We start from the raw sequence: 26,210 nt of genomic DNA on the forward strand, positions 1-26,210 counted from the left end.
GGAGAAGATTTGGGTTAGTTCCTTTATCATCAAAACCAAAGAGAAAGCAAAGCCAGAAACACAGCACAGATGCTATGGTAGAAAAGTTATGGCTCCTACAACTCAAACTTGTGCCGTTTCTTAAGGCTCTTCATAACAACGCCAAGAATATTTGTCCTGTCTTTCCAGCCCCACCGTCTATAGTGGTTGCAGTACGGGCAGGAGAGCGCTGTACGTTGCTGTTGCTCACCCAGCCCGCAACCAAGCGTCCTCCCCACGCAGCAGCCTGGAGACAAGACYGATGCCCTTCTCCACCACTTCCCACCTGCTTCAAAATAGATTTGAGGAGTCTGTTCACGGTTATCTGAAATAGTCTCTAAAGCCAGTGCTCAGAAATTTTCTTCTTCTCCCTCTCACTTCTAATGGTACTTTTAAGCTTGCTCCTGGTGGTTTTTATAGCACTCTCTTACTGAGCCAGCTATATGGTTACAAGTCACCTATTTATTGCTCATACTACTCTTTACATCCCTATTTAACTACATTGGCCTCAGACGAGCGTTAAATGATATGAGCTTCGAGCTGCAGTCTCTCTGCCTGTTTCTGAATTACAAAGAAGCTCAATTATCCTGCAAGCAGTGACGCCAAGCACTTCAGCACAGAGACGCTTCACCAAAGGCTCCTTCTACCAGATGAAGTCAAGAGCGGTCTCAGACCTGATCTCCATGGGCAAACACAGCCCCAGTCTGCAGGGAAGGGCCCCGTTCGCCAGGGGACGCTGCCTCTCTCCTGCAGAACGAAGGATGCAGTAGGGGCAAACGGATCTGTGAGTCCCCCTGTCTCCCACTGCTCATCTAAAGTGATGTTTCCTCAAACAGGCTGGGTTTAACTGGACAGAAAACAGTCCTGGGAGAATAATTATTAGGGCTTCTTCTGCTAAAACCACCACTTCTCCCTCATGCTCTCTAACCCCCTTCTTGGCTTATACATAGATCAGGAAGTTTTTCATTGTATTTTGTTATGCTCCCTAAAATAGCCCACTGAGAAAAAGCAATCAAAGGCAACTTAACACTCATTTAAACCTACAATAACGGGATCATTACCTATACTGCCATTAGCCCACACACCTTAATTGCTGTGCATTTCACTCCTTCTCCAAACTTCCTACAAATATCCATTACCCGTAATGACGGACAGAACACCAAGCCCAGCCACAAGCTGCCATTTGGTCACTTGTCTCACACAATTATAATTAACTACTATACTCTTAAGCAAAGCTATGCAATAGGTTGGCCTTTTAGGATCACTTATCCCTAAACTTTCTCTCAGGCCTGCTGGTTTACTGCTTGCATATCTATATTACAGAGGCTCTTTGACTTCTGCTCCTGCATGTCCTGTGGATAGTGGTATATGAGTCTGACACTGCCTTAAAGGAGCAGCCCCAAGCTGGGAAAGGCTCAAGTTTTTGTCYTTCAGGTTTTGAATTCAAACCTGCAGACAGCCGCTGACAAAGGTGGCGTCAGAAATCTGAGCTGAGATCTCAATTTAAAAGCCACAGGCTCCTAAATTAAATATCAGCCATGTTGCTTTCCATGAGTTCAAGCAGCCGCTCTGACAGGACAAACCTCTGTAGGTATTAATCAAGTCGTTTCTAAAGGAAATGCAGAGCCAATGCCACCAACCAAGGCACAGGACATCACAAAGTCCATGCCAGAAAGACACTTCTGGGGCGGGCCGGCTAGCACCGCGGCTTGCAGTGGGCCAGGCAGCCACAACGCAGCCACAAACGCTCCACCAGACTCAGCATTTCTGACACATGGTGGGTTTTGGCTACCCTGTGATAACACACCCTGAAATAGAAACAGAGCCCAATTAGTTCTGATCCATCCAGGATGTATTTGCCATTGCTGGGACTGAAGYTAAACTGTTCCCAGGGGTTTCACTTGGCGCTGCTTTTTAACAGGTGTGTGCTCTCCTTGCCTTCCCCTAGCACATGGCTGTGCCTTTGGCTTTAAGCAACCGCTTTGCAGCTTTACAACTGCAGAATAAGGTAGGCGCTAGAGCAGCTGGTACTGTAGCGGCATCGGAGTAGGGCAGCAGTTTTCCATGAGCATGAAACTTCTTAATTAGGTGCCTCAGCACTGTGAGCTATGACCTGGTAGGTCTGCCACTGTGCAGTCCTTGAATGAGTGACAARATATGTACCTAACATCATCAATCTGTCATTTAAGGTGGCAGATCCAAACTTCAGATGCTAATCCATCAGTAGAATGCATCAGATCCAGCCAGCTACAGGTGCCTACCAGAATTACCCTGGAACACACAAATAAAAATGTGTCTCAGCAAATACTGCACCAGCAGTCCTAACCACAGGCCACAAAGCTTTACCGGCAGAAGCTGCCTTCCAGTTTGAGGTTACAACAATCTGCCACAGTAAAGTGGTTTTGAACTCACCTCTCATTGCATCACAAGCCTTCGACTGTTGCACTTTGAAGAGCGTGGCAGAAATAACAGAACCAGCTCTAAACAGTTAGTTACGTATCAGAAGCAACTGAGACAAGCCAGGATGCCATCCAGCAGAGCTGTTCAGTCCTGCTTAGATGGCTAGACAGTTCCTAAAACCCTGCTGAACTTGAGCGTCTCTGCACAGATCCCCGTTCTGCGGCACAAAGACATAGGCACTGGCATACTGACGCTACCGGCAGTCACRAGTGATAAACCAAGTTCCAAGCATGAACCCTGGGCTCTCACACTCTAGACGCAGTGACTTCTGCCAACAGCACCTCTCAGTGCAGTACCTTCACTCACAGCTTCCACGGATCCAGCAATACTGGCAGTAAGTTTTCTCCTTTCCCTCCCACCCCTTTTCAATTTGAAGCACAAAGCCCAGAGAAAAGATAGCCAGAACTGTGTCACGCTCTCTTCTGTCACACTTCTGTCCCAGCACTTTCCTGTGCAGTGCTGAGATTTCCAAATGAAACAAGAGAAGCTGGTGCCTGCCCTGGAAGAATCGAGGGGAGAAATGGCACTGCCCCACCTGAGGGCTCTGACATAGTTTTAATGCGTGGTCAACACATGACCACCACAGCCTCACCAGCCTGAGGAATAAAGTGTCTGCAGTCTTGGGGAGGAACTTAACTCCCCACATCAGAGCTTGTATCATTTCTTTCATACACAACTGCGGTCTACTTCCTCTTCATGTGGTGCCCCTGGGGAGACTGGCAATCATGGTGGGTTTCTAATTCACGAGCAGGACTCCTGTTGCCATCGCAAGGAGGAATAACATCCTCCTAAGCCAGATGTGATCGCACAATCAGGATCAATCTGCTGGGAGGAAGATTATCACTGTGTTTTGAGGCACAGTGAGCCAGGTAACAGTTCATGCCTGCTGTACACTCTCAGGGAGGGGAAGATCAGTCCATTAGCAAGTACATCAGTTAAAACACAGGGTCCGTCTCCAAGTGCAGGTGAGACAAAACCAAACTGAGAATTCACATGCTGAAAGAAGGGATAAGAAAAATAGGAATGACTCTTTCCACCTTCATTTTTTCTTTGCAGCTAAGTTTTAAGATTTAATGGGTCTGTTGTCAAGAGCTCAGAGATCTGCCTTCTCTTGGAAATCAGTGGCCATGGAACAGGTCAGGGAAACCTGAATCTACAGTGGACAGAAATGGTAGTAATCGGTTTCCTACCCCATCCCACTGTGTAAAGCTGCATCCACTGGGTACCACAGCCCAAGTCTCCCAGAGTCCTTCCCTTCACCCACTGAAACATCATTCCTCAGGTTACTAATTCTATTACACTGTTGATCCAACAGAATACATGTGCAAGAGCCCCCTTTTTGTCTCTGATGTCAAAATATTGCCAATGCTACACAATTCACACAGAAGGTCCCAGTTCACCACTGTGCTCTGCTGCAACTGCCTGAGTTACACTGACAAAGCTGGGGAAATGCAGCTCTTGTAATGAAGAGCAGAAGAAAGTTGGGGAATTGAACTAACAGGTTGCAGCCCCTGAAATGAAGGGCTGATACACTGATGTATTCACAGAGAGTCAACTCTACCTCTCTGATTAGTCTCAGAGACAGCTTGGTTTCTGATACATTGAAAATGGATCCTACATGGACCCAATGGGATTACTCACATGCTTGAAGTCAYGCATGTGTTTAAATATCTAGCTGATTCAGGCTGCCATGGACTGAAGGAGCTGCCTCTGCTAGCTACCAGCCCTATAGAAAGGTAAGGCGTTTGTGAAGAAAACATTGGATAATAATTAACCGCGACCATGAACTTCCACCTTTTCATACAATTTATCCTATAATTTCCATTCCAGACTACACAAAAAGTATTTGCTTACCCAATAAAGCCCTGTAGCCAAGCAAATCCCTTGCTTAGGGTTCAGACAAATCCCATTTGGTCCATTTTTGCGTGTCTAAGCAAGCACTGTTATCTGCAGTGGGCTATCTCCTAGAGACACAGTAGCTTAGTTACTGTTACCTTGATGCTCAACAACCTGGTACTGGTCCTTGAGAAACTCCAGTGATCAGCAGACACATTGCAGAACTCCAACCTGCCTTTCAAAGTCTTCACCACTTTGCAAGCTGTCAGAATTCTTGTCATCTTGAAACTTGCTGATGGGTAACTAATGTTTAAAGAACACAAGACAAAACAAAAATCTGCTTGTATGTGTTTCTTCAAGATTTGGCGCAGACGATACACTCTTGCAGATTACAGGAAACCCAGAGACCGGAGGCACAGGCGGTATGCTGGACCGACCGCACAGCAATGCCCTACACCTTCCCATTCATTCTGCCATTAAAAGTCTTCGGCACGGCCCCACCTCCTCCTGCCCCTCCTTGGAGGAGTGTTTGCTTAGATGCCCTTGCAACATTTTTCTTCAAGCTGGTTTCTAAGCACTGTTGTAGGGGTTGCGTCACAGGTCAAATACTAGCTCTGCCTTCTGGAGGACAGCAAAACCTGCTAGAGAAGTTGCACCTGCAGCCATGAAGACAGCCTTCACACACAGAAATGAACAGCTGGGTTATTATTTCCGTAGGAGACAAGGAACGGCGCCACTCGTTCTCCTAGAAGCATGCAGTCCATGTAAATTAAGAGTTTCTGTTCATAGTGTGCTTTCTAGTGCTCTCCAGCGTGCGATCTGGGGTCCACACGTTAGCAAGATGGACAGTCTGACTGTTACAAACATACTTGTAATGAAAGAAGGAAAATGGGAGGACTAAATTCTGTGGAAAGCTGTGGTCTTTTTATTCTGTTTTTGGAGAGTGCATAGTCACCAGAAGCCCCATCTGGGGACCCAGAGTGCTGCCTCTCCCCAAATAAATGAAAAAGATATTGCCAGGAAAAAACAATTGTAAGAGAAATAAACCTTTTGGCAAAATTTCAATGGACAGCAGCTGAAATGAGATGAAATGTTCCATATGCTGTCGCCTAACCGATTACAGACCTTGATAACTATCACATATTTCCTATAACCCTACGCTATAGTCTTCAAAAAGAATCATGTTCCTCATTAGCCAGAGGTGAAAATGTCTAATGAACACACAAGCTGTGGGAGAAGAATGCACATTATTCTCCTTCACGAATTAAAATGGTGAGGCATCTTTCAAAACCCAGGTGATCAAAGCTTCAATTAGCACAGAGAGAGAAAAAACAGATAGACTTTTTTTTTGAGCAGCTCAACACATACTGCTTTAAAAAATTTAGTTGACCTTTTTTAATCACTGACAGTAACAGTTAGGACTTCTTTGTATACAGTGGTTCGAGATCAGTCAAAATTGACGCCAGCAGCACATGAAATTATTTCCCACGCAGCTCGTTGCAGCACTAGGTTGAACAGTAGTGCACCCACTAAAAGACAAAGACGAGAGGACAACGGGCTTTGGTATGATGGATAGCATATTGGAGATCTGGATGAGAAACACATGGGAAAAGGCAGGATCCAGATGATGGAAAAGGTGATGGATAGGGTGGAAGACAGAGCAGGTGTAGAGGTGTTCACAGCTTAAAGATAAGCTTTACAAATGTGCAAAGCTGGAAGAAGCAAGCCAGCAAGGCTCCCCTGCTGCTCACTGGTGACTGGCATGTGGTTTAGCAAAGACTCAACCATTTTTCTACAGGAAGATACCAGACAATCATTCCGATTCATAGAAGGAGCTCTGGCAAAGAAAGAAATACAGAGGACTGGGAAATGTTTCATTAGTTATTCCTCTATTTGGTTGGCTCCAGCCTCTAGCAATCCAAGCTGGATATACATATGGGAGAGGACACACATACAAAAAGGAAAAGCACACTTATAAATGAATGGATTACAAAGACCTGTACCTTTTACTAGAAAGGTCATCTTTGCATGCAAACAAACACACGTGAACTCTCACATGCAATTCAGAAGCCGGCTTTCTTCCAAAGTCACATTTCACATGTTAGCTTTACACTGCCATGAATGTCACACGCAGCTCTCTGAAGGTCACAAGTACTGCCCTGCTTTACGACTACGCCGAAGGGCAAATTCAGCACCCTCTTTTATTCTCTATCAGTATCAATGAAGTCACCCGCCCACATATATTTGAACCGGTATCAATCCATGCTGCCAGTTTAACTATTCTAATTGCATATTCCTAACTACCTCTTTCTGCCACATGAGTTTTAACGCGGCTGCCCAGTGAGGGAGACCAGGGAACAGATCAGTTAAAAGCTAACCCTTTCTTTTCACCATGAGGCCATTCACAAACACAGAGTGGACAAAGGACTGTGCCTTTTGGCAGAGCGGCAACTTCTGACAGAGGAGAACAGATGCATAACCACATCATGAACCAGAGCCAGTTTGTCAGGGATCTGCAGTATATACGCAGAGCTAATGTGGCAGCTGTATATTCTGAATTAAATGCTATATGGGGGAACAATAGGCAAGAAACTACTTGCATTCATTACCTCCACAGCAAGGCTAAAGCAATGATGCTCTATTGACCACTGCTATGGATTTGACCCTGCTGTTTTCCCTTATTATCAAACTGATTTATTAAGTCCACCTCAGACCTCCTGGGTTAAGAAGGTTATCCCTCCAATGTCAGAAGCACCTTCATTTTCAAAGACTCCACTGCTGTGTAAGGCAAAAGAAGTTTTTCTCTACCAGAAGCAGGAAACAACTTCAAAGCCATATTCCTCTCACTTCCAGTGTGCTAAAAAGAGGTGATGACCTGTTGACACTTTAAGGCCAGCAAATGTAGCAGGTATTCCTGAGAGGAGCCTAAGTTCAGAGAAGTCTGTTAGCATAACAGCAAGTCTTTTCTGTTTTGGATAGTCCTTAATATGTGCTTCTTACTATGTAATTTAACATGCCTCATCTGAAGATCTGTAATATAAATAACAAACAGGGAATCAATGAGGAGAAAGAAGGCAACCACAGAAGAGTGGAAAAAGGAAAGTAGACACCAATGATTTTAAGTAGATGTAACCACACTGCATGGGCTTAAAACCTTCCCCCGGGTACTGGCAAGGTGTCTTCTTGACTGCCAGTACACCACTATTAATGATATTTTCCCTTCAGGGGATGAAGTTTGGGCAGGGGCTCTAGAGGAAGGACACACACCAGAGAAATGAGGAGTGTAAAGCCATGAGGGCAGAAGATCACTCAGATAAGAACAGCTCAAATGTTGGGGAAAAAATGAGTGAGCTGCCGTGTGTCAGCACACGCTACAGAGGCAGTTCCTAAAGTCAAAGAAAGCCAGAGAAATCAGAGGAAGCGCAGGAGCTGCTGCCCCTGAAGCTTGAAGGCCCTGGCTCTGTCAGCGATCCCTCTGCACCCCAGCCTTCCTATTCACATGCATAACAAGAACAGGCAGGACAAGCACCTGTTTCCTGGGCCCTCCCTGGTCTCACTCCAGCAAAGCACTCAGGCACAGGCTTGTAGGCAAGCGCTTCCCTCAATCCGAGACTATCTCACTGCCCTAGTTGCATCTTGTGACTCCCAGCAACAGGGTCCTGGGATAGAGGAGGAAAACCTGGAGCTTGTGCGTTTGAGATACGCAGCCACACACACGCAGCATACACACACGCACTCGCACACATGCAAGTGTACAAAAATCAGCTCCACTGTTCAGCAGTTCTTAACCCAAGTATTCCCTCTTCCAGCCAGGGCACACAGCATAAAGCAAACACCCGGGCAGAGGGAGAGCTGCTTCTGTTTCTTCTGAACTGAACACAAACAAGCAAATGAGAAGGGGTTATCTGAAGTCTAGCAATGGGTCATCTGCCAAAGGAAGGGAAAGGGGGCAGAACTTGTCACCATTCAAAATTAAACAGATCTCCTTGGGAGGGAAGCACCCACTGCAAACTTGCCATTTTGCAATGTTCGCTGCAATAGCTGTGGGCCAGCAGATCACTAGATCAGGCCCCCATCACGAGGGCAAATGCTGATTATGGAACAGGACTGGTTTGTCCTGCATGATTTCACTGATGCTCACGAAGCAGCAACCCGAGAAAGGGCTTCCACTTTGGGGGCATGGCTTTATTCCATGAACGATTCACGGCCTCAGCTTTACAATGTGGACTCAATGGGGAATTAATGCTCAGAGAAGGGCACCAACTAAATGTCCCAATGCCAGCTCATTTCTGACTGCTCCGCTTTCACAGAGGATGACGATTCCCTAGCTAAGCAAGGAAATTAAGGCAAGCAAGGAGCCTACTGCTCTAGTGCCTTTCACTAAGGCCAGCTCTGTGCAGCTACAGGGGCTCCTTAGCCCTGCACTGTCCATGATTTGCTGGGACAGCCTGACACCCCTTTCCTCAGGAAGGACGTAGAGGAAATTCTCCAAATGAATGGAAGCTCCTAATGCTGAAATGATAAATCTGAAATTCTGAAAATGGGGACAGGGGGATCCTACGAATTTCTGAATTTTGCACAATTTTTCAAATCCATGACAAAAGGGGGGGGGAAAAAGCAGAGATTATCTGCACTGTGCCTACTACAATTACTCTCTTCACCTGATATTAACATTATTCATCTGCCTTTGCAGATTCTAGTAGCAGATCTATCTACACATTCATGTCAACTTTTACAGCTATTGCAATAAAATGACTGTCATTTTCAAGTTCTCTCTCTCAAAAAAAATTATTATTTAAAAGACAAGAGATTAGAGCCAATTTGTGGATGTGCTGGCCCAGGTTCACATCAGTGCATGTCCCAAGTAACTGCCTCCACCTCAGAGGAGCTCCACAGGCATAAACTTCCCCTGAGATTAGGATCGGGTTCAGAGTACCAAGCAGCCCATGTGAATTGCTTGGGCTCTCCTTCTTGTAACTGAGATCAGAGAGGAGATTTTTCCAAGTGTCCTTCAGATAATTCTGGAAGCCATCTCTGGCCATCTGTCAGGCTGTGGCCGATTTCTGACCATCCTGTCTTTCCCTGACTAAAACACATTCCAAAAATACCCTGAGCAGAAAAGCAGAGCAATTGAAGGTGCCAAAACTGAAATTCTCTGCAGCCACGGGGAACAAGATGAATACCCTTCTCCTTCCCTACAGCTAGCAGAAAAGATGCCAAAGTGACTTGGAAACCCTGGCTTCAATTTCAAGGGAAGCTTCACTTGCTCCCCAAGGAACTTAGAAGAGAGTTTAGAAAGCACCTGAATAATACTAAGATTTGCCACGTGTTTTCTAACCAGGTCTTGGTTTATCAGACAAGATCACTGCAGTGGCTAAACAATAGGCTTGAGCTAGGGAAGTTAATTTTTATTCACAGCATACTGCTAACAATTCTATCAACCCCCTGTCACCTTGGAGGCCATAACTTCAGTTTATTTCCCCCTACGTATCGCAAGGAAATAGTAAGTTATCTTGTTCACATGCAAATGAACTGCCAGCATCCAGGCATCCCCCGTCACCGGATCCTCTCCGATTGCTTCAGGAGAGAAAGCAAGCTAGTTACACTTTCTGACCTGCTGCTCCAAGCCAATCTCAGATCAAATGAAGCATTTCGAACAAAGCCCACAGTGTTTAAGCAGCACGGTAATCATGATGCAAAGCGCCACAAGCCAAGAATTTCACAACTAAGGCCGAGCTTCATCTGAGTATATGGGCAGAAGCTGAAAGGAATAAGAAACATGTACGAGCCTTATGCTTTAGATCTCCTGGCTTCTGTTATTTGAGCCACAGCCAGAAGGGTTTTTTTCCACGTAGTTTGCCCTATCTCAGAGGAGGTTTAGGAAAAAGGGTATTTTAAATTTTAATAGGAAAAGTTCATAGTAGATCAAAAGACAATCTTCAGATCCAGGTGCCGCATTCTGATTCACCCTTACCAACAGGCATGACTGTGCATCCTGACATCTTCTCCTTTTCCTAAAGTCCAGCCAAATGGTAGCAGTTGCTTACCAGAGAACTTCAGCCTTCCTATATGAAACAAAAAAAGGTTTGTAGCCGTGATAGAGAGTTTTAGGACATAACCTAAGGGATTCAGCACCAGAAGGTAAATAAAAAGCTACATTTCAAGTTATTGCACATTCAAGTCTTGCCAGATCATATCTGCAGAAACTCTGCATCACCAGAATTTGACGATTTCATATATTCATTCAGGATTCCTGGGCAGCCAGAAATACCGGCTGTATCTGCTGTGCCTGCACAGATTGACTCAACAGAACTCACACATGGAGATCAAAGTTTTCTGGAAACATCAGATGTCCTGCATGCGCGCAGCTCAACAGCACACCTGCTTCAAAGGCAGGTCGGCCACTGCCCTGCAGTTGGGAATTCATACCACACAAACCATGCTGCACATCCACACAAATATGACTGGGAAAGCTCATGAAATCTGGCAGAAAAATACATGCAGGTTAGTATGTCGCGAGTTGGCAGAATGGCTAATCCATTCTGCAACACCTGGGATCTGACAGCTCCTGCCAAGTGGTACTTTGACACAAGTATACCACACAGAGATGAAAAAAAGATCAAAGTTTGGCCACAGCAATGTCTCTTTCATTTCAGTCTCAGTCAAATTTTGAGTAAACAGCGTGCATTCAAGTCTGCACRCTCTCTTATAGTTTCAGAGTGCCTTCATGTGGCGTAAGCACTGATAACCACTTTCTTTGTTTGTCTAACTTACTGACAAGCCAAATAAACCTTATTAAAAATCCACCTGCTTCATTCCTCAGAGATGGAGAGACTGACTGTTATCCAAAAGCCAAGCACAGCTGATTGCTGACTTTTCTTTTATTTATTATTCTACCATAGACCTGAATACATTAGGCTAAAACTGAACTTTCATCCGCCTATTCCAGTTTCCAGTAAAGCAGAGATCAAATGTGACAATACCTCAAGTAACCTAAACTTCACCCTAAACTTTATTCTATCCTGAGCTCCCCAAAGAAGAGCAAAAAACTTTTAAACTGAGAAAAAGCCAACAGTAATTAAATATACACCAGGACAATTCATTTTTTAGACAAAAACAATTCCTAGTGATGAGATAAGCAAGACCAGGGAGGGATCTGTAGTATTTTAAATGTAGTTTTATCCACCAGACTAAAATAGTGCCAGGGCAGCATACTCTGCGCTGATCCACAGCTCCGCTCCATCCTTTCCTCATGCTGACCATTTTACCTTGTGGAGAACTTCAGAAAATCTGGTCTTTTCAGTTCAGAGTGCCACTGAGAAGGACCCTCCTGTTCAAGAAAAACAGCTGTTGAATAACATGGCTGAAGAAAAACTGTTGGAGAGAACAGCTGGAAAAACCTAATTCACAGCCATCATAACCATGACGAGTTCATGTCATACTAGCTATATTCAGCTTTTGTTTGCCTGCCTGTGTCATCACACTGATGTATTTTACATCTTCTCTACCTTCTAGCCAGACTCAGCTAAATATGGAGAGAATACAAGAGCAATTTTAGCTGCTTCCAAAGACAAAGCTGTAAAGATTTTAATGATAGCTGTAAATGGCTTGTAGAAGTTACCCTGAAATGCAGCAGAATTAATCCCCACCCTTACGCCTTCTTCCCTTGTTTTTACATTTTTTTTCTATGAGATTCTTTTTTCCTAGAAGGACAGATTCTGACTGCCCATCTCTGCTGACTAGCACCTTCCACTAGGAATGGCTAGAATCCTGCTGAAGCTTAACTACTCCCTGCAGAAGGGAATAACCAATACAAAAAATGGTATAAAATCTGCTTTTAACAACACGACAATCTCATTCCTGAGTCTCAGTCCTGCAGTCCTCACCTACACAAGCATGCATACCTGGGTGACGGAGAAGTTACACATCTAAGCCCTGAGATGATTTACATTAATGGTAAGCACAAACTGCAAATATTATTTCAATAAGACACACAAAGCTCATCTTGGTGAGGCCTTTGTACAGTGCAAAATTCAAAACATTTTTTGGTAGGTCTTTGGCTAACAAGCACCCAATCTGAAATAAAGACATGGATACATTCACACTTTTGGATGGAAAACACAGTAACTGTAACCTGGAAACATCTTCCTAACTATAGCTGAATATCACTTTATGTTTGAGACTCAAAAAGAAGACATATAAAGAGATGCTTAAACAGAGTTTCTCAAAAATTCAATTTTATAAAAAACTGCAAGTAGCTATTTGAGCTTCTGCAGAAATATATATTTTTAGTAAAGAAACAGGTTTCTCTCAAGTTGAAATTTTCATTCCACTTTTGTTTTCAAAACACAAACCAAAAAGCAAGTTTCAGTTCAAAGCTAAATGAAAATTTTTGATTTTTGTAATCGAAATGTCAAAAAGCATCAGAACCAAATTAAAATGCAGTTTCATTTTTTTCTTCAAAAATACTAGATCAGTCTGACAGCTAAGAGTAATTTAGCTCTGCAAGGTAAATACTTAGCTGTGAAAACAGCCCCTCGTATGAAACAATGCCTTGTTTCATAAAATGGAGGAAGCATACATCAAAATAAACAAAGTATCCATGGGCAGTAGCAAACACCAAAGGCATTCAGGACACAAAAATGTTAATAATCAGTCATCAGGTCCTGTGACAGTTTAGTTTAATTTCCTATCATACTTGTAAAAGATAATACAGACTTTTCATTTTGTAAAAAGGAAGAAGTATTGTAACCAAATAATTAAAAATCTCACACCAAGATCACATGGAAGGCTCAAACAGCTTTTTTTTTTTTTTTTAAGAAAGAAAAAAAAGGGCAAATTACTTGTTAACTCTGAATTGCCCATCTTGGCACCTCCCTTCTTTTCCAGATCTCACATATTACAGTAATCAAGACAGACTTTTGACCAGTAAGATTTATATGATGCTTGGCAACAAGACTGTTACATCCATTCGCAGGTTAGAGAAAATCCATTTTCAAGGAGATTAAACTTTTCTTTCAGGCGTGAGCAGCCCAGGCTATGCTCAGCTGCTATCTGGGATACTGAGCCCATGTTTCACCCAAACTGGACAAAGATAAGGTTCTTTTCTTATCTTCAGCAAGAGAAAAAGAATCAAAGTCTTGGAAATGGGTCAAATTCCATTGCCACTGGGATTAGTAGCTCCACTTAGATCAGCTGATTTCGAAGTAATAGAGAAAACCCGTGTAGTTTCTGAAGGAGACTGACATCGTTCCAAAAGGCCAATTTCAAAAACCCCTTACTTAGCTAAAACTGAGCGCAGCCAAGAAGAGCGCAGCCCGCGTGGTGATAATTACTACGCAAAGGGCAGTTTGCTCCCAACACCACAACTGAGCACTGCACGTCAAACACTACTCTTATTTTCATGTTGATACAACTGATGGAGACTGGCCCCAGGCGTCCTGGAGGGACCCAGATAAGAGTCCGCAGTGTCTCACTTCAGTCCAGAGCTGAACTCTATTTATTGGAAGATGTTCGCAAGGTTTCTTATTTCCTGACATTTTGTAAAAAGATATATATATATTTTTAATTTACTTATTTATTTATTTTTACAAAGGAGGGCCAGGATTAGGAATCATCCCTTTTCCCTTGTGATTCCAGGGGCCCGTACACTTCACTGGCTTGCTCCCGTGAATCACTAAAAAGGCCAAAACAGCTTTATGAAAGAAATACAAATCAAAAGGACTACACAGACAAACACTCTCTCCCCTGTGCTACACTTTCTTTACACAGTTTAAAAATAACATGACCTTACAATGCAAGATTAGTTGCATTTGCTCAAGATTCATGTTACGCTTCCTTCCTTTAGTGGAAATCCTATCATGGGTGAATTTCTGATAGACTACCATACCCCAGTATATTTGCTGTAACAAAGGAAAACAAAATTGCCTTGTCCTTGATTAGACTATAAATTAATGGGCTTTTATGTGGAATGAAGGCTGCAACATAAACCGTGCCTGAGCTGCTAATTTATGCACATAAAATTGTGTATGTGCATGTGTGCACATATTGTGTTCACTGGAGTGGACAGTTTTGTTATTTTTCCTTTGGACTCAATAGTCCTTCCCCCCCCCCCCCCCCCCCAGTTAAATACAGCTTTACTGAAACCAAAACTTCTCTGACCAGACTATTTTCATGGACCTATTGACCTAGGATAGACCATTTCGTCTAAACCACTTGGCAGACATCTACAGGGGATCCTGGCCAGACCCAAAACAAGCCACCCTGCAGTCTGTGATCGCACATTTATGACTAGGGAGACCCAGAAGGGAAGTCAGGAACCGAGCAGAGAGACAAAGCAGCCATCAGAAGAGACAGACACCAAATTAGAAGAGCAYGTTACACACACATACGTTCCCTAGAACAACGGGTCCTGGCAGCTGGGCACCCTAAAGTGAATTCATAGTAACAGTCCCTGGTGGGACAGTGGGGGAAACCTATATTGCTGCCAGTGCTGGGGTTGATCCCTGGACTAAAAACAAAACAAAAGAGACTCCTTGCTCCCAGCATATTACTGGGTAGACCTAAAGCTAGGCTCAGTTTGAGGAAAATAGCAGCTCTGCTGGAATGTATGAGCAGTCCCAATGATTAGCTTATGGGCTAATATCACAAGTATTCGATTAAAGTATCATCTCCCCATCTTCCACAACCAGGCTTGTCCTGAGCAGCAATCACCCTGCTAAAAACAGCCTTTAACATTTCTTTTACTACAACAGATATCGCATGTGAAGATGGAGGATGTTTCCTCGATAAAGTTTCTTCCCAAACTACAAGAACATATGAGTAAATTAATCTTCCTTTTTAATGTATGTATTTRCTCTTTGAAAATGGGATACACAAAATTTCTCTCTAGCCTAGTTTCTTATCCTATAGCATCAGTCTGCACAGTACTGGCTGTTCCTGGTTTTGGTGGAAGTGGGTGTTTTTCATTTCAGAGGAGTTACTTAACATGGCCTTGGCCTCCTACCATATATACAGCATCCCTGATCAATCAGCATTTTACTTGTTGCTTCATGCCAGGTGCTTCAGATTGGAAGGACTTGCAAAATTTGTTTGCCTTTTTTCCTCTCCTCACCCCTACTTTTTTTTGTTTTTTTTTCTTCCTTTGGTTACTCTGGAAAAAAACAGATAAAAAGCTTCAGCCACTGTACACTGGGCTGGGCAGTGAAGCATTCAGATAGATATGCAGATACATGCCTGAGGCTGGAGATAGCTCTTCACACAGGACAACAAATTCCTCCTATATGCCTTTATAATGCCATTTAGCTGGGAAGGGGGAGAACAGAGATGATTTTTATGGACTAGAAAATGGTATTTAGGGCAGGAGAGGGAAGAGGTTTGAAAATGTAACTGATGCTCTCAAATAAGTGTTAAGGGCTTTAACCAAAGAACTCCAACACCACCCATTCAGCTGGTATTTGTATAATAGTAAGTGAGGAAACACTATGAACGTGGGAGCGAGTTAATCATAAGACTATGTCACACTCCATGGGGACGTGAGGCACTTGATAAAGCTTTATATCCAGCAACACATACTGCTGTACTCGTCCCTCACCAAACACACCTCTTTACATTAGCATTTTCCTTAAAGAAACCCCAGAAATAGGCTTCTCCCACAAAGACCAGCTGGCTTAAAAAGGGTCTGCACTTCTGAGCGGGGGCTATGATTGCCCATCCCTAGAGAGGGCACACATCCGCAGCAGACATGCGAGTGTGGCCAGGGCTGTAGGCTTTGGATGCAGTTAGGTTGTGTTTTTCCTGAAGATGTTGTGCATGCTGACATTCCTGCCACCATTTTCTCATTTCTCAGCCCCACAGGAGACAAAACTGGCCTGAGTATATCAAATATACTTTTTATTATTATTATTATTATTATTAGCTATTGGTGCATATTTCAGGTGAGAGGTCTAAACACAGACTTTAGTGTTAGGATAGTTAACTACTTGTACAGATGTGATTAGAATATTATCAGATATTAGTAAAATGAGTAGTCTAAATGTACAGGTGAGCAGTATAAAGGCAGCATATTCATTCTCCTGTATACATTTAAGTCATTCAAATACATCAGTTTTTCATATTTATCCACTGCCATAAGTATAGTAAAATCAGCTTGACACATTTATTTCTACTTCCTAAGGATTCCACTATACTACGATACCTTATAACCAAAGGAATCAAACTCTCACATCCAATGCAGTAAGATCGAGCTAAGTTGATAAAATTCACAACAGCAAAGTACATTGACCCGAGGAATGAAATGAAAACTTCCCAAGGAGGCCCCAACAACAGCATGTGCTTAGGCAATCACAGCAAAGATCGGGAGTTGGCTTATACAGGCCACATGGTCAGGAACAGCCTCAGTTTGCGATTCCTGACTCGAGGGAGGAAACAAGGCCTGAAAAATCAGGACCTCTCAGAATTGGGCGCACTTAAAAAGTGGGTATTCATACAGTGAGGTATGGCTTTTATTGTCCACGATAAGCTGACATTTCGGCAGTGAAACTCTGGTTTAAACCTAGCCCACAGCTGTTCAGCTATGGAACAAAAATACTTTGAAGTGCTGCTTTTTCTGAGCAACTCCATATTACTGCATCCACCCCTGTAACACAAGCTTCTTACAAATATAACCTTGGGGTATTCTCCAGCTTGGACAGCTGCCCAGAAATTAGATGCATCCCTTATTGCACGAGAGTCTCTTAGACTACAGAAGAGTACCACCAAGGTTGACATATCAAAGCTGACACAAGAGAAGAGGTGACTATCTGAAGTGTTAGCATTTGAAGTGTCACAGCATGACTGCAGGGGAAAAAAACCTGAATTCTCCAAACCAGGGACCTAGGAGTAAGCTTATCAAGAGACTACTTTGTAAAGAAGCTGAATGCTTCCAAGCAACACAGAAGCACCACAGGTAACTGGGATACAACTCGCTGCTGTCTGAGCCTCACACAATGTGCTTTGGAAAAGGAAGAAATCACAGAAACAGAAAATACTATTTGAATTAAGCACACAGTATTTAGAAATGAGGTAGTGGAAAGAGTATATATTAGCTGATGGGCAGGATGGATGGAAACGTTGTTAGGGGATCTCAACTGCAAAGCTGCAAGAATGCTTTACACAAATGGTCCCTCTTTCCTGTTCCAGTCAGCCAGTCATGCACTCCAAAAACCACATTTAACCTTTCCAGACAACCTAATTCTCTCCCTCCTTCCTTTCCTCCCCTAGCAATCCCCTTGCAGCTGTGACACCCTCAGGAGTGTGCTCTGAAGAATTTGGAAGCACGTTTTGGGCAGCATGGGTCTGATTTCCAGCATCAGCAGCAGGAGAAATTGGTCCTGAGCCAAAGCTAGTATGACTTTGGAAAAGACTCAAACTACTTTCACTCTGCTGACTACATGAGGCTCAAAACCTTCACCCATCTGAATTCCTAGGTTTGCCCCAGCCCTCCTCTTCCCTGAGCCTCACCACCGTACCCCATCCTGGCAATGTATGCTCTTTTCTTCGGAGCTCCTACCCTAACATTTTCACCTGTGTAATCCAGCAGCTAGAATAGCAGTGCTGGTACACTCTGAACGCTTCCCATTTTCTGTTTACTACCATCATCTTACTATGAGCTTCCTAAAACAGATACATTTTAATTTAACACATACAAGAAGATTCAGTAACTGGCTGGGAGGAGGAGTAGGGGCTGCTGTTTCAGCAGCAAGAACGTGTAGGAAAAAAAAAGCCGGAAGATTTTGGAAGCCACCTGAAACCTGTGTTTAAGTACCAACCCACTATCAGCTATGAGGCAAATCCTACCCTGCAGCTCAGCTCAGTCAGACTGCCCTCTGTAGCCGATTCTGCCTTTTCCAGGGAAACGGGTTCCATGACACGCTTCTGAAGACACAGTAAATCTCTGCTTCAACCTACTATGTTCCTTCCTTTGGGACAGCATCCATTCTGAAAACATTAGAGCTCTCTAGTAAAGGTCCCTAGCAGCACTTCCTTCTGTCCTGCCAGTCAACTAATACATACTTTTCCCACTTTGCAAATGGTCAAGAGGGAAACTGAGATGAATTTCACCCTGTCTTTGTTTGCACCTGCAGAAATATCACACTGCAATACTTTAGACCTCTCCAAAGAGCAAAATAAGGAATGAGGAATTCTTTAGTCTTTGTCAGTCATTAGTTTTCAGCTTCTCCGCATTGGAAATGCTATGCTGTTACATACCGTCTTTTTCCATCCTCTACATGCCTAAAAGAACACATATGGGAAACTTCCATCATATTGCTCCAAGACTGAGGAATAAGTAGGCACTAAAGCCACATCTGTATCAGTTAAGAGTAAGTTTACGTAGCCCTTTGCAGGCAACTTGTGGTTGCTTTGCCTGGGTTCAAAATCCACCCAGGGCAAGATAAATAGAAGCTGTTGACCTTCATGGCTTGAGCACAGCACTGCTGCTAACAGAAGAAGACAGTTTCTCTTTTGAGACTTGTTTTTTCTCCAGCCTCTTGGATGGGCCTGCCTGCAAAGGACCATGTCAATGCATCTTTAGTCATTCAAAACAGAGGCAACATCAACCAATTTAGGCAAGTGAGTACACGATAATTTGCAGAGTGGCACCCATTTTAAGTGCCAAGCATCTGCACTCTGCTGCCTCCTAAATTCAAGGGCCTTCTTTGGGAAGAGTCACCCCTTAAGTACAAGGTTACTCCTTGTTTGCATTGTACACCATTTTGGAAACACTTTGAAAAGGATGCAGAAATCAGACATCAGCTAATTTCAGAGCAGAATGCTAGAGGAGGAATATCTTCAGACATACACTGCCCTTTCTAAATATAACGTGTACACCTATATTATAAGCCATTTGTTTCTCTTCCTTTCATCTGCATCACAAGAGGAGCCACAAGGAAGTGAACTGAGATGAAATATTATTGTTGCAAGGTGAGAAGCCACGAGGCTGAGAATGTAGCACGAATACGGCCCCTATGGCTTCGAGCAGCATCGTCATTTGACAAAACATTTTCAACCCTCAATGGCTCAGTTTTAAAAAGCCTGTCTGAAAACAAAAACACAGCAAAATATAAAAAAGACAAGGAGAGCACGAAACCCTCCAGCACACAGCAAGCTCTGTTCCTGTATTCCAGGCAGCGACCCATCAAGAGATGTCACTCCCTGGAGAAGAAAGCGTGGCCCTGGATCCTGGCACTGCAAGCGGGCTCCTGCCTGACTGACAGACAGCTGTGCTGGCCCCAGGCCAGGCAGGGAGGAGTCCTCCCTCCGAAAGTCTCAGCTCTGCAGCTTGCTTTTTGTAAAGAGAAAAATAATAATATGATGGAGCGGTATGGACACATCTGAGGTACAAAATAAACATTCTCGAAGGTTAGATGCAAATCCAAGCCTGTATCTGTGCAGTGTTTTAGCCAGGGCAGCTCCTTCCCTGGGGACAGTGAGGTCTGTCTCCAGTAGAGCTTTACGAGGGCCCCCCGGGAAAAGTCCTTCTGAGCGGTTTTCCTCTTGCGCTGAGCATACGTGGTAGTGGTGCACATAACAGCACCAAGCCCAGCACCACAGCTGCGGAAGGGGAACCGCACTACGCCTGCCTGTTGAGAAACAGCTACAAAGATTAGAGTTGCCACTGCTTTTAGCACGCTTATGTTAAACTCCCGGCTCAGACATGAAACTGTCACCACAGTTAAATGTGTCAGAAAGGACTCAACTGCCTCCACATTCAATGCAATTCTAACCCAGCTTTGCTCCAAGAAACAGTCTGCATTTGAGGCACACCAAGACACTATAAAATCTTTGCAAGGAGAGAGCTATCATGAACACCTGACCCATGAGAAAAAGAATTTGGCAAAAGTTCACAGCTTATTAGCTTCTACAGTATCCAGCAGGAGACCAAAATCTATAGGAAATTAGGTTGATTAGGTGTTATTACATATTTATGTGAGGGTGGGATTTAAACTCATGTATTTAGATGCTGTCTCAGGACTCCTGCTGCATACTGAGACTGTTAGTTACAGCTGTTACTAGCACAGGAACTGTGTTAAGTGATGCTATGAAATTCCTGCCTCTTGTAGGTGTGTGACTTACTGACTCGGCTGTAGGAGAGAAGAGTGGCTGAAGGAGCAGCTGTAAGCACAGGACCATTTGGCACTGAGTAGCCCTACAGAAAGACTTCTAGGAACACCGATTCTGAGGAAAGATTTTGGGCCAAAATTGAGCCACAGATATTATCAAAGCCAATTCCCATGCAGTGGGAGACTGACTATACACTACCTGCCCTGCCTTGCTTCATATCAGAATGGGAATCCCTCCTTCCTCACCAGGCGCAATCTTTTTGGCTCTTAAGCCTGAAAACGCTGGCTGTAAATATTCACAAAATGGACAAATCTCCACTTGGTTTCCTTGAAGATGAGAAGCACTGAAGAAGCCCCCTTAGAGCCAGCCACARCCTCCTTCTCAGGTGGTGGGAAGAACACAAGGGTCAACTCACCTCAGCAACAGCGCTAACAAGGGCAGAGGACAGGAGTCAAGCTGGGTGACCCCAAGGGATAATCCAGAACAAGTGATCTTCACAGAACTGTAGACATGCCCAGTGCTCTAAGAAACAGGAGTTACATGGAATCTACCAGAACGGCAAGCCTGGGACCTGACACCATGTATTTACCTACCAAGTCAAGTCTAGACAAATCTATTACCATGGTGGTGGATGTGGAGAATGAGTACTGATACACCAGCGCAGGTGCCAAAGCATTGCTGCTTCAGAACAGACTCTGCAACGCTGCCTGCGTGTCCCAGGGCCAGTGACACAGACACTCCAGGTTGAAGGTCCTTTAAGAACAAGATATCCAGCAGCTTCCAAAAACATTTGTACATCCTGGAGCAATAGAAGATTCCTTTAAAAGGAATAAGGTACTTTTACAAGGTACCAAATGAAACAGCATAGTCCTTTCAGTGCCACTCAGAGTCCTAAGATCTCCTGTCAAGCCCAGCTTTTTTGCTCTGTGTCATAAACATGCTGGTCACTGTCACCCCAAACTGTTCACAGAGCTAAGCAAACAGGTCAACAGTCATGCTTGTGCACTGCTCACCCTGTAGACGTGCAAAGGTGAATTCAGGGGCAGACAGATGTTAAATACAGAATCAGGCTGAGCAATCGGCCATACCCATATTACGTTTTCATTGGTGACCATGTCCAATCCTGGCATTAAACTTTAAAGATGGTATTAAAGATGCAAGCGCCGCAAGCAAAACTGCTTTAGCAATTACAGCACAGCAAAAGAAGTCTGACAATGTCAGTCCCTGTCCAGGGATGGAAGTGCATCAAAGCGTCAGAAAACCCTACTGTCTTCCAAATGTACTTTCCACTGACCTCACTACCAAAAAAGAGCGCTTGATCTGCCCTCAGCAGCTTTCTATTTTTTCTTTGCTCCTGCCTCATGTAGCCCTTACTGACCTCCTCTTCTGTCAGGTCTGCCCTCCAAACTCTTTTTCCTCTGCTGAGAAAAGATGGATTCCCACATTAGATGGGGGTTGCACTGGGAGCTGGTACCTTACAGCCCACAAAGAGGAAGAAATGACAACATGTCAGAGAGAATTGCAGCATGCATTTCTCCAAAGAACTCAAGCAATAAAAGATGGAGGCAGTGGCTCTGGCCTGATACACAGAACCACTGATCTTTGCTCAAGTTATGTACCAGGGAAACCAGCCACACACACCCACTCAGCAGCACACAGCTGCTTTCCCTGTGTGTCATGGCAGCACAAGTCTTCTCTGGTTTCCTGCTTATGCCACAGGGGCATCTAGTGGCTGAGTCCCAAAAGAGCAAGTAAAGCCACTGCAACACAAGGTGTGTCTACATTGCAGTTAAGGATGTGTTTATAGCTTAAGTGAGATACAACCGCTGCCAGTATGGAGACAGTTCGTTGCAAAACTGTTAGGCTATGACCTGCTTTAATCAGACTAGCATGCAGTGAATCAAAATATAAGCACGTAAGATCAGGTATACTGGCTCAGATGAAATCCTCAAATACCGACTTTAAAGTCAGATGCTCAGGGAACAGTGTACTAGTGAACGCGTGCCGCAATATCTCCCAGCGTAGTCTTATAGCTCCCTGAAGTCTGTGCTTAGGAACCTCCTGTGCACAGGCACACTGTTCTCTTTTACTTAGCAACTTTGATGGACTTTTCTTCCGTTCATTGGTCTCATGGATTTCTGAACCCATGCAGCCTTCTGGTAGCCCCAGTGTCCAGAGATGTGGCAGAGATGTCACAGCTTAACCACATCAATAATCTCCTTCAGCTTTGAACATCTGATGCCTGTTAGCTTCGATATTAGAAGAGCCAGTGTGCCACCTTCCCCTGTTGACATTTGTGATACTGAGACTTTACAGACGTCTAATACAGCCCTTTTTAGTTATCCCCTCTCCAGTCTGAAGAGTCTACCCTAGCTAGTTAGTCCTTTTACAGAAGCCATTCCACATAGTTGATCATCCTTTTTTGCTCTTTTTAGTTCTACTATTTGTACCCCTTCCAGTTTGCTACGCTCTTTGAGATGAAGAGATCAGAACAAAATACAGTACTTGGATGCAGGTGAGACATGGACATATGTAATGGTATTCCCAATAACAATTGACTTTCTTTTGGCTGCTCCTAAGCACCAAGCTGGGATTTTCACAGAACCACCTACTATATCTTGGAAATCTCTCTCCTGAACGGGAATAGCTAGCCAAAGGCCCATCACTGTGTGTGTACAGAGTCAGCATTGTTCTTCCTGGAATACGTTGCTTAACATTGAAAGTAGGCAGGATATAGGTGTGCCCCAGATACACTGTCACTATAATCAACTAGCTTAGTTCAGCTTCTGTGGCCAATACTCAGACATTGATCTCTTTGTAGGAGCTTCTAAAAAGTCAGTGCAATCTGAAATCATTCTCACTGTGAACTGGAAGAAAGAATCCAATAAACGACACTTTTCCCCCCATTCTGGATGTCCTTTTAAAATGAAAAATTTTATCATCATAATGCTAAAGATACAACATCTGCTTTACCTTCAAAAAACAAGTCTATTTAGCTTTGGAATGGCACTACAGCTTTTATAAGTTTGAGTTTTTACTGAGATCAAACACACCAAGCCATGGCTTTAATATGAAAGAACAGCAAAGCTTCTGGAACTATCACTGTATTATACATAGCATTATGTACAATACTATAAAATGGTAGACTATGCTACATAATACTTTATACTACTGAAATAATGTCTGATATTTGTAACTTATTTTAGAGGGAGGAAAGGATATCTTTGGCTTTAATCATCGGTATGTCTTAGGATAATTTAGACATCAAGCCTATATATATATATATAGTATCTTTAGCCATGCTGCTGCTGAATAAATAATGTGTAAGAAAGGCTAATGACTACAGCTGGGAAGCTTCAGGCTTTTACTCTGTACTGTCTGAAGCCTGAACACAAAGGAGCCAACACAAAAAAGAAACAAAACGAAGCGGAGAGAGGGAGAGAGATACCACAGCTTGGTCACATATGGCAATCAGCGGCAAAGGCAGGACAGGCAACCCTCGCATTTATTATTATGAGATGACTGTGCCAAGATCATCCAGCCCACAGCATGAAGGCCACTGTCTGGGGCCGATCTGACCCTCAGGGAAGGCTATACGAAGGGGCAGATGCAGAACCACCATTCTGGAAAAGCCGCTTGCAAGACCAGACCTACGCTGGGCATCTGCTGACTGGAGATTAGCGCTAGGTGACATTACAAAACTGAAGGATGCCTACCACCAGCAAAGGGCAGTAACTCCAGGAGAAGACACTTCCTCTCAGGTATGAAGTGTTTCAGTAAGTCCCCAGGCAGGATGCCAAGCAGTCTGTAGGCAGCTGTAGCACCTGGTAGAGATTTGGGATTCACCTCATCACTGGGACAAGGAGGGAGCAGACACTCAGGCATCCTGAGGTTTTCTTTGGAGAGAAGAACTGTGAAACATCACTTTCATCCAAATAACCGCAGGGCTCATAGGCATGCAATAGCCTAGTAGGGACCACCAACAGCCAGAACCACAGTACCTTATGCTGCTAAAACCCAATAAAGATTTGTCCTTCAGTTGACGCTGTGGAATAGGAAATATCACATACTGTTCTTTTCTCGCTGGTGGAAAGATATTGGGATGTCTTTTCAACCTCTGATCATCACACATTACCAAGCATCTTGAGTCACTTCAGAAACTGAGACTTTTCCAGGGCTACCTTTGTGATGGGACAGCCAGAATGGCTAAACGGAGCCTGTTTTTTTCACCCCATATATTACTACTCTGACGACTGCTACCACACAAACCTAGTTTCTAGATGTCCCCTGAACAGATTTGCCTTGATCACCTTTTTTTGCTTGAATTCAAAATGACCCTTTTTAAACAAAACAAAAAAAGCCTAAAGTGACTGGAATTTTAATGAGAAATATGGGAGCAGCTTCCCTCTCATGTTCATTTCCTTATTTCATTGCCTATTCTGCATGGGTAGATTATTAAGGAACGACTCACCTGGGCTCCGGGTAACAGCCACAGCGAGACACTCCTGACTTATCCTGAGCAGTGGCAACACCATCCAAACCTAACTGACTGCAGCCATTTATACAATAACACACTGAAACACAATCCTTTGTGGGGGGTCGAGGAGCATGGACAGGAGGGCTTGGGAGAAGCATCTTTATCTTTAAGTGACTTAAAGAAGAAAAAAAAAGGAATATGGGAGGAATCAAGGACAAAAGAAAAATTCTGAAGTTGTGCATTACACAGGGAGTTAATATTAAACTGTGCCTGGGGAAAGGAGGGCAGGGACTATCATTTTGACCTACACACAGAAAACTGTAAATACAGAGCTCTGAATTCAGACACGAACGGAAGACCCCACATAACTTTTGCCAATGCTGGGGTTGCCTACCTGAATACAAAAGCCACATGGTGTGTCTGCCTCCCTTGAATGCAACGCAATGCTGACAGCACTCAAAATCAGCAAACAGGGAACAGCTGAGTGAAAAAGGAATGGAAAATGAACATCACTGGGATTTCCTCTCCTCTGCTCAACTCCCACCATCTCCTGGGATAAACTTCTCTCTCTGAGCTCTGATTTTATAAATTGTAATAAAGAATGCACACACAGACAGAAAAATCAGACTCCCTGATATAAGCAGACAGAAAAATCAGACTCCCTGATGTAAGACAACTGCCCCAAACATGAATGGAATATATTCCACGAGTGTTCCTGGTCAGCAGCAAAATGCAATGTGTTAACCTGCATGAGGCAGCTGCTTGCCCTAAACCCCCCACAAGCCACCAGGAATTTCAGGCCTCAAGGCAGCTCAGGGCTGCGGGGGCAGGAGAAGCAGAGCCAGGCGCCCGCTACGCCAGGCAGAAAGGCCCAGGCTTGGAAACGCAGTGCTACAGCCAACTCGGCCCCACTCGCACCGTGCGGCACCGCGGGAGGGAAACGCCAGCGGCGGCTCTGTCCCGGCCAGCGAGGGGGAGCCCTGCCTCGCTCCGCCCCGGCCGCAACTGGGGGCCAAACACCACGGGGCCTCGAGACCCCCCGCCCCTAGGGCCGGGTACACAGAGCCACAACCCCACAGGGGCCCCACACCCCACAGAGCTAGCCCCACAGGGGCCCCACACCCCACAGGGCCCCCACACAGCCCCCACACCCCACAGAGCTAGCCCCACAGGGCCAGCCCCACAGAGCCCCCACGCCCCACAGGGCCCCAAAGAGGCGGCTACCCAGAGCCGCGAGCCCCACAGGGCCTCCAGCCCGCCCCCCCCGCCGACGGCCGCCCGGAGCCGCGCACCCGCGAGGCGGCCTGAGGCGGTGGCG

At 44.5% G+C, this 26,210-nt stretch overlaps 1 protein-coding gene across 1 annotated transcript in view; it reads right to left on the reverse strand.

Moving 5' to 3' along the window:
* The window catches only part of CPS1 (carbamoyl-phosphate synthase 1), a 97,720-nt gene extending 93,125 nt beyond the window's left edge, over positions 1–4,595 (reverse strand). The window contains exon 1 of the mRNA XM_026088842.1: positions 4,473–4,595. Within this exon, the coding sequence (XP_025944627.1) occupies positions 4,473–4,595 (123 nt within the window). The remainder of the gene's footprint in view (positions 1–4,472) is intronic.
* Between the last annotated feature and the right edge of the window lie 21,615 nt (positions 4,596–26,210).

This window comes from Apteryx rowi, unplaced genomic scaffold (assembly GCF_003343035.1).
Source record: "Apteryx rowi isolate R43461 unplaced genomic scaffold, aptRow1 scaffold_12, whole genome shotgun sequence".
Taxonomy (NCBI): Eukaryota; Metazoa; Chordata; class Aves; order Apterygiformes; family Apterygidae; genus Apteryx; species Apteryx rowi.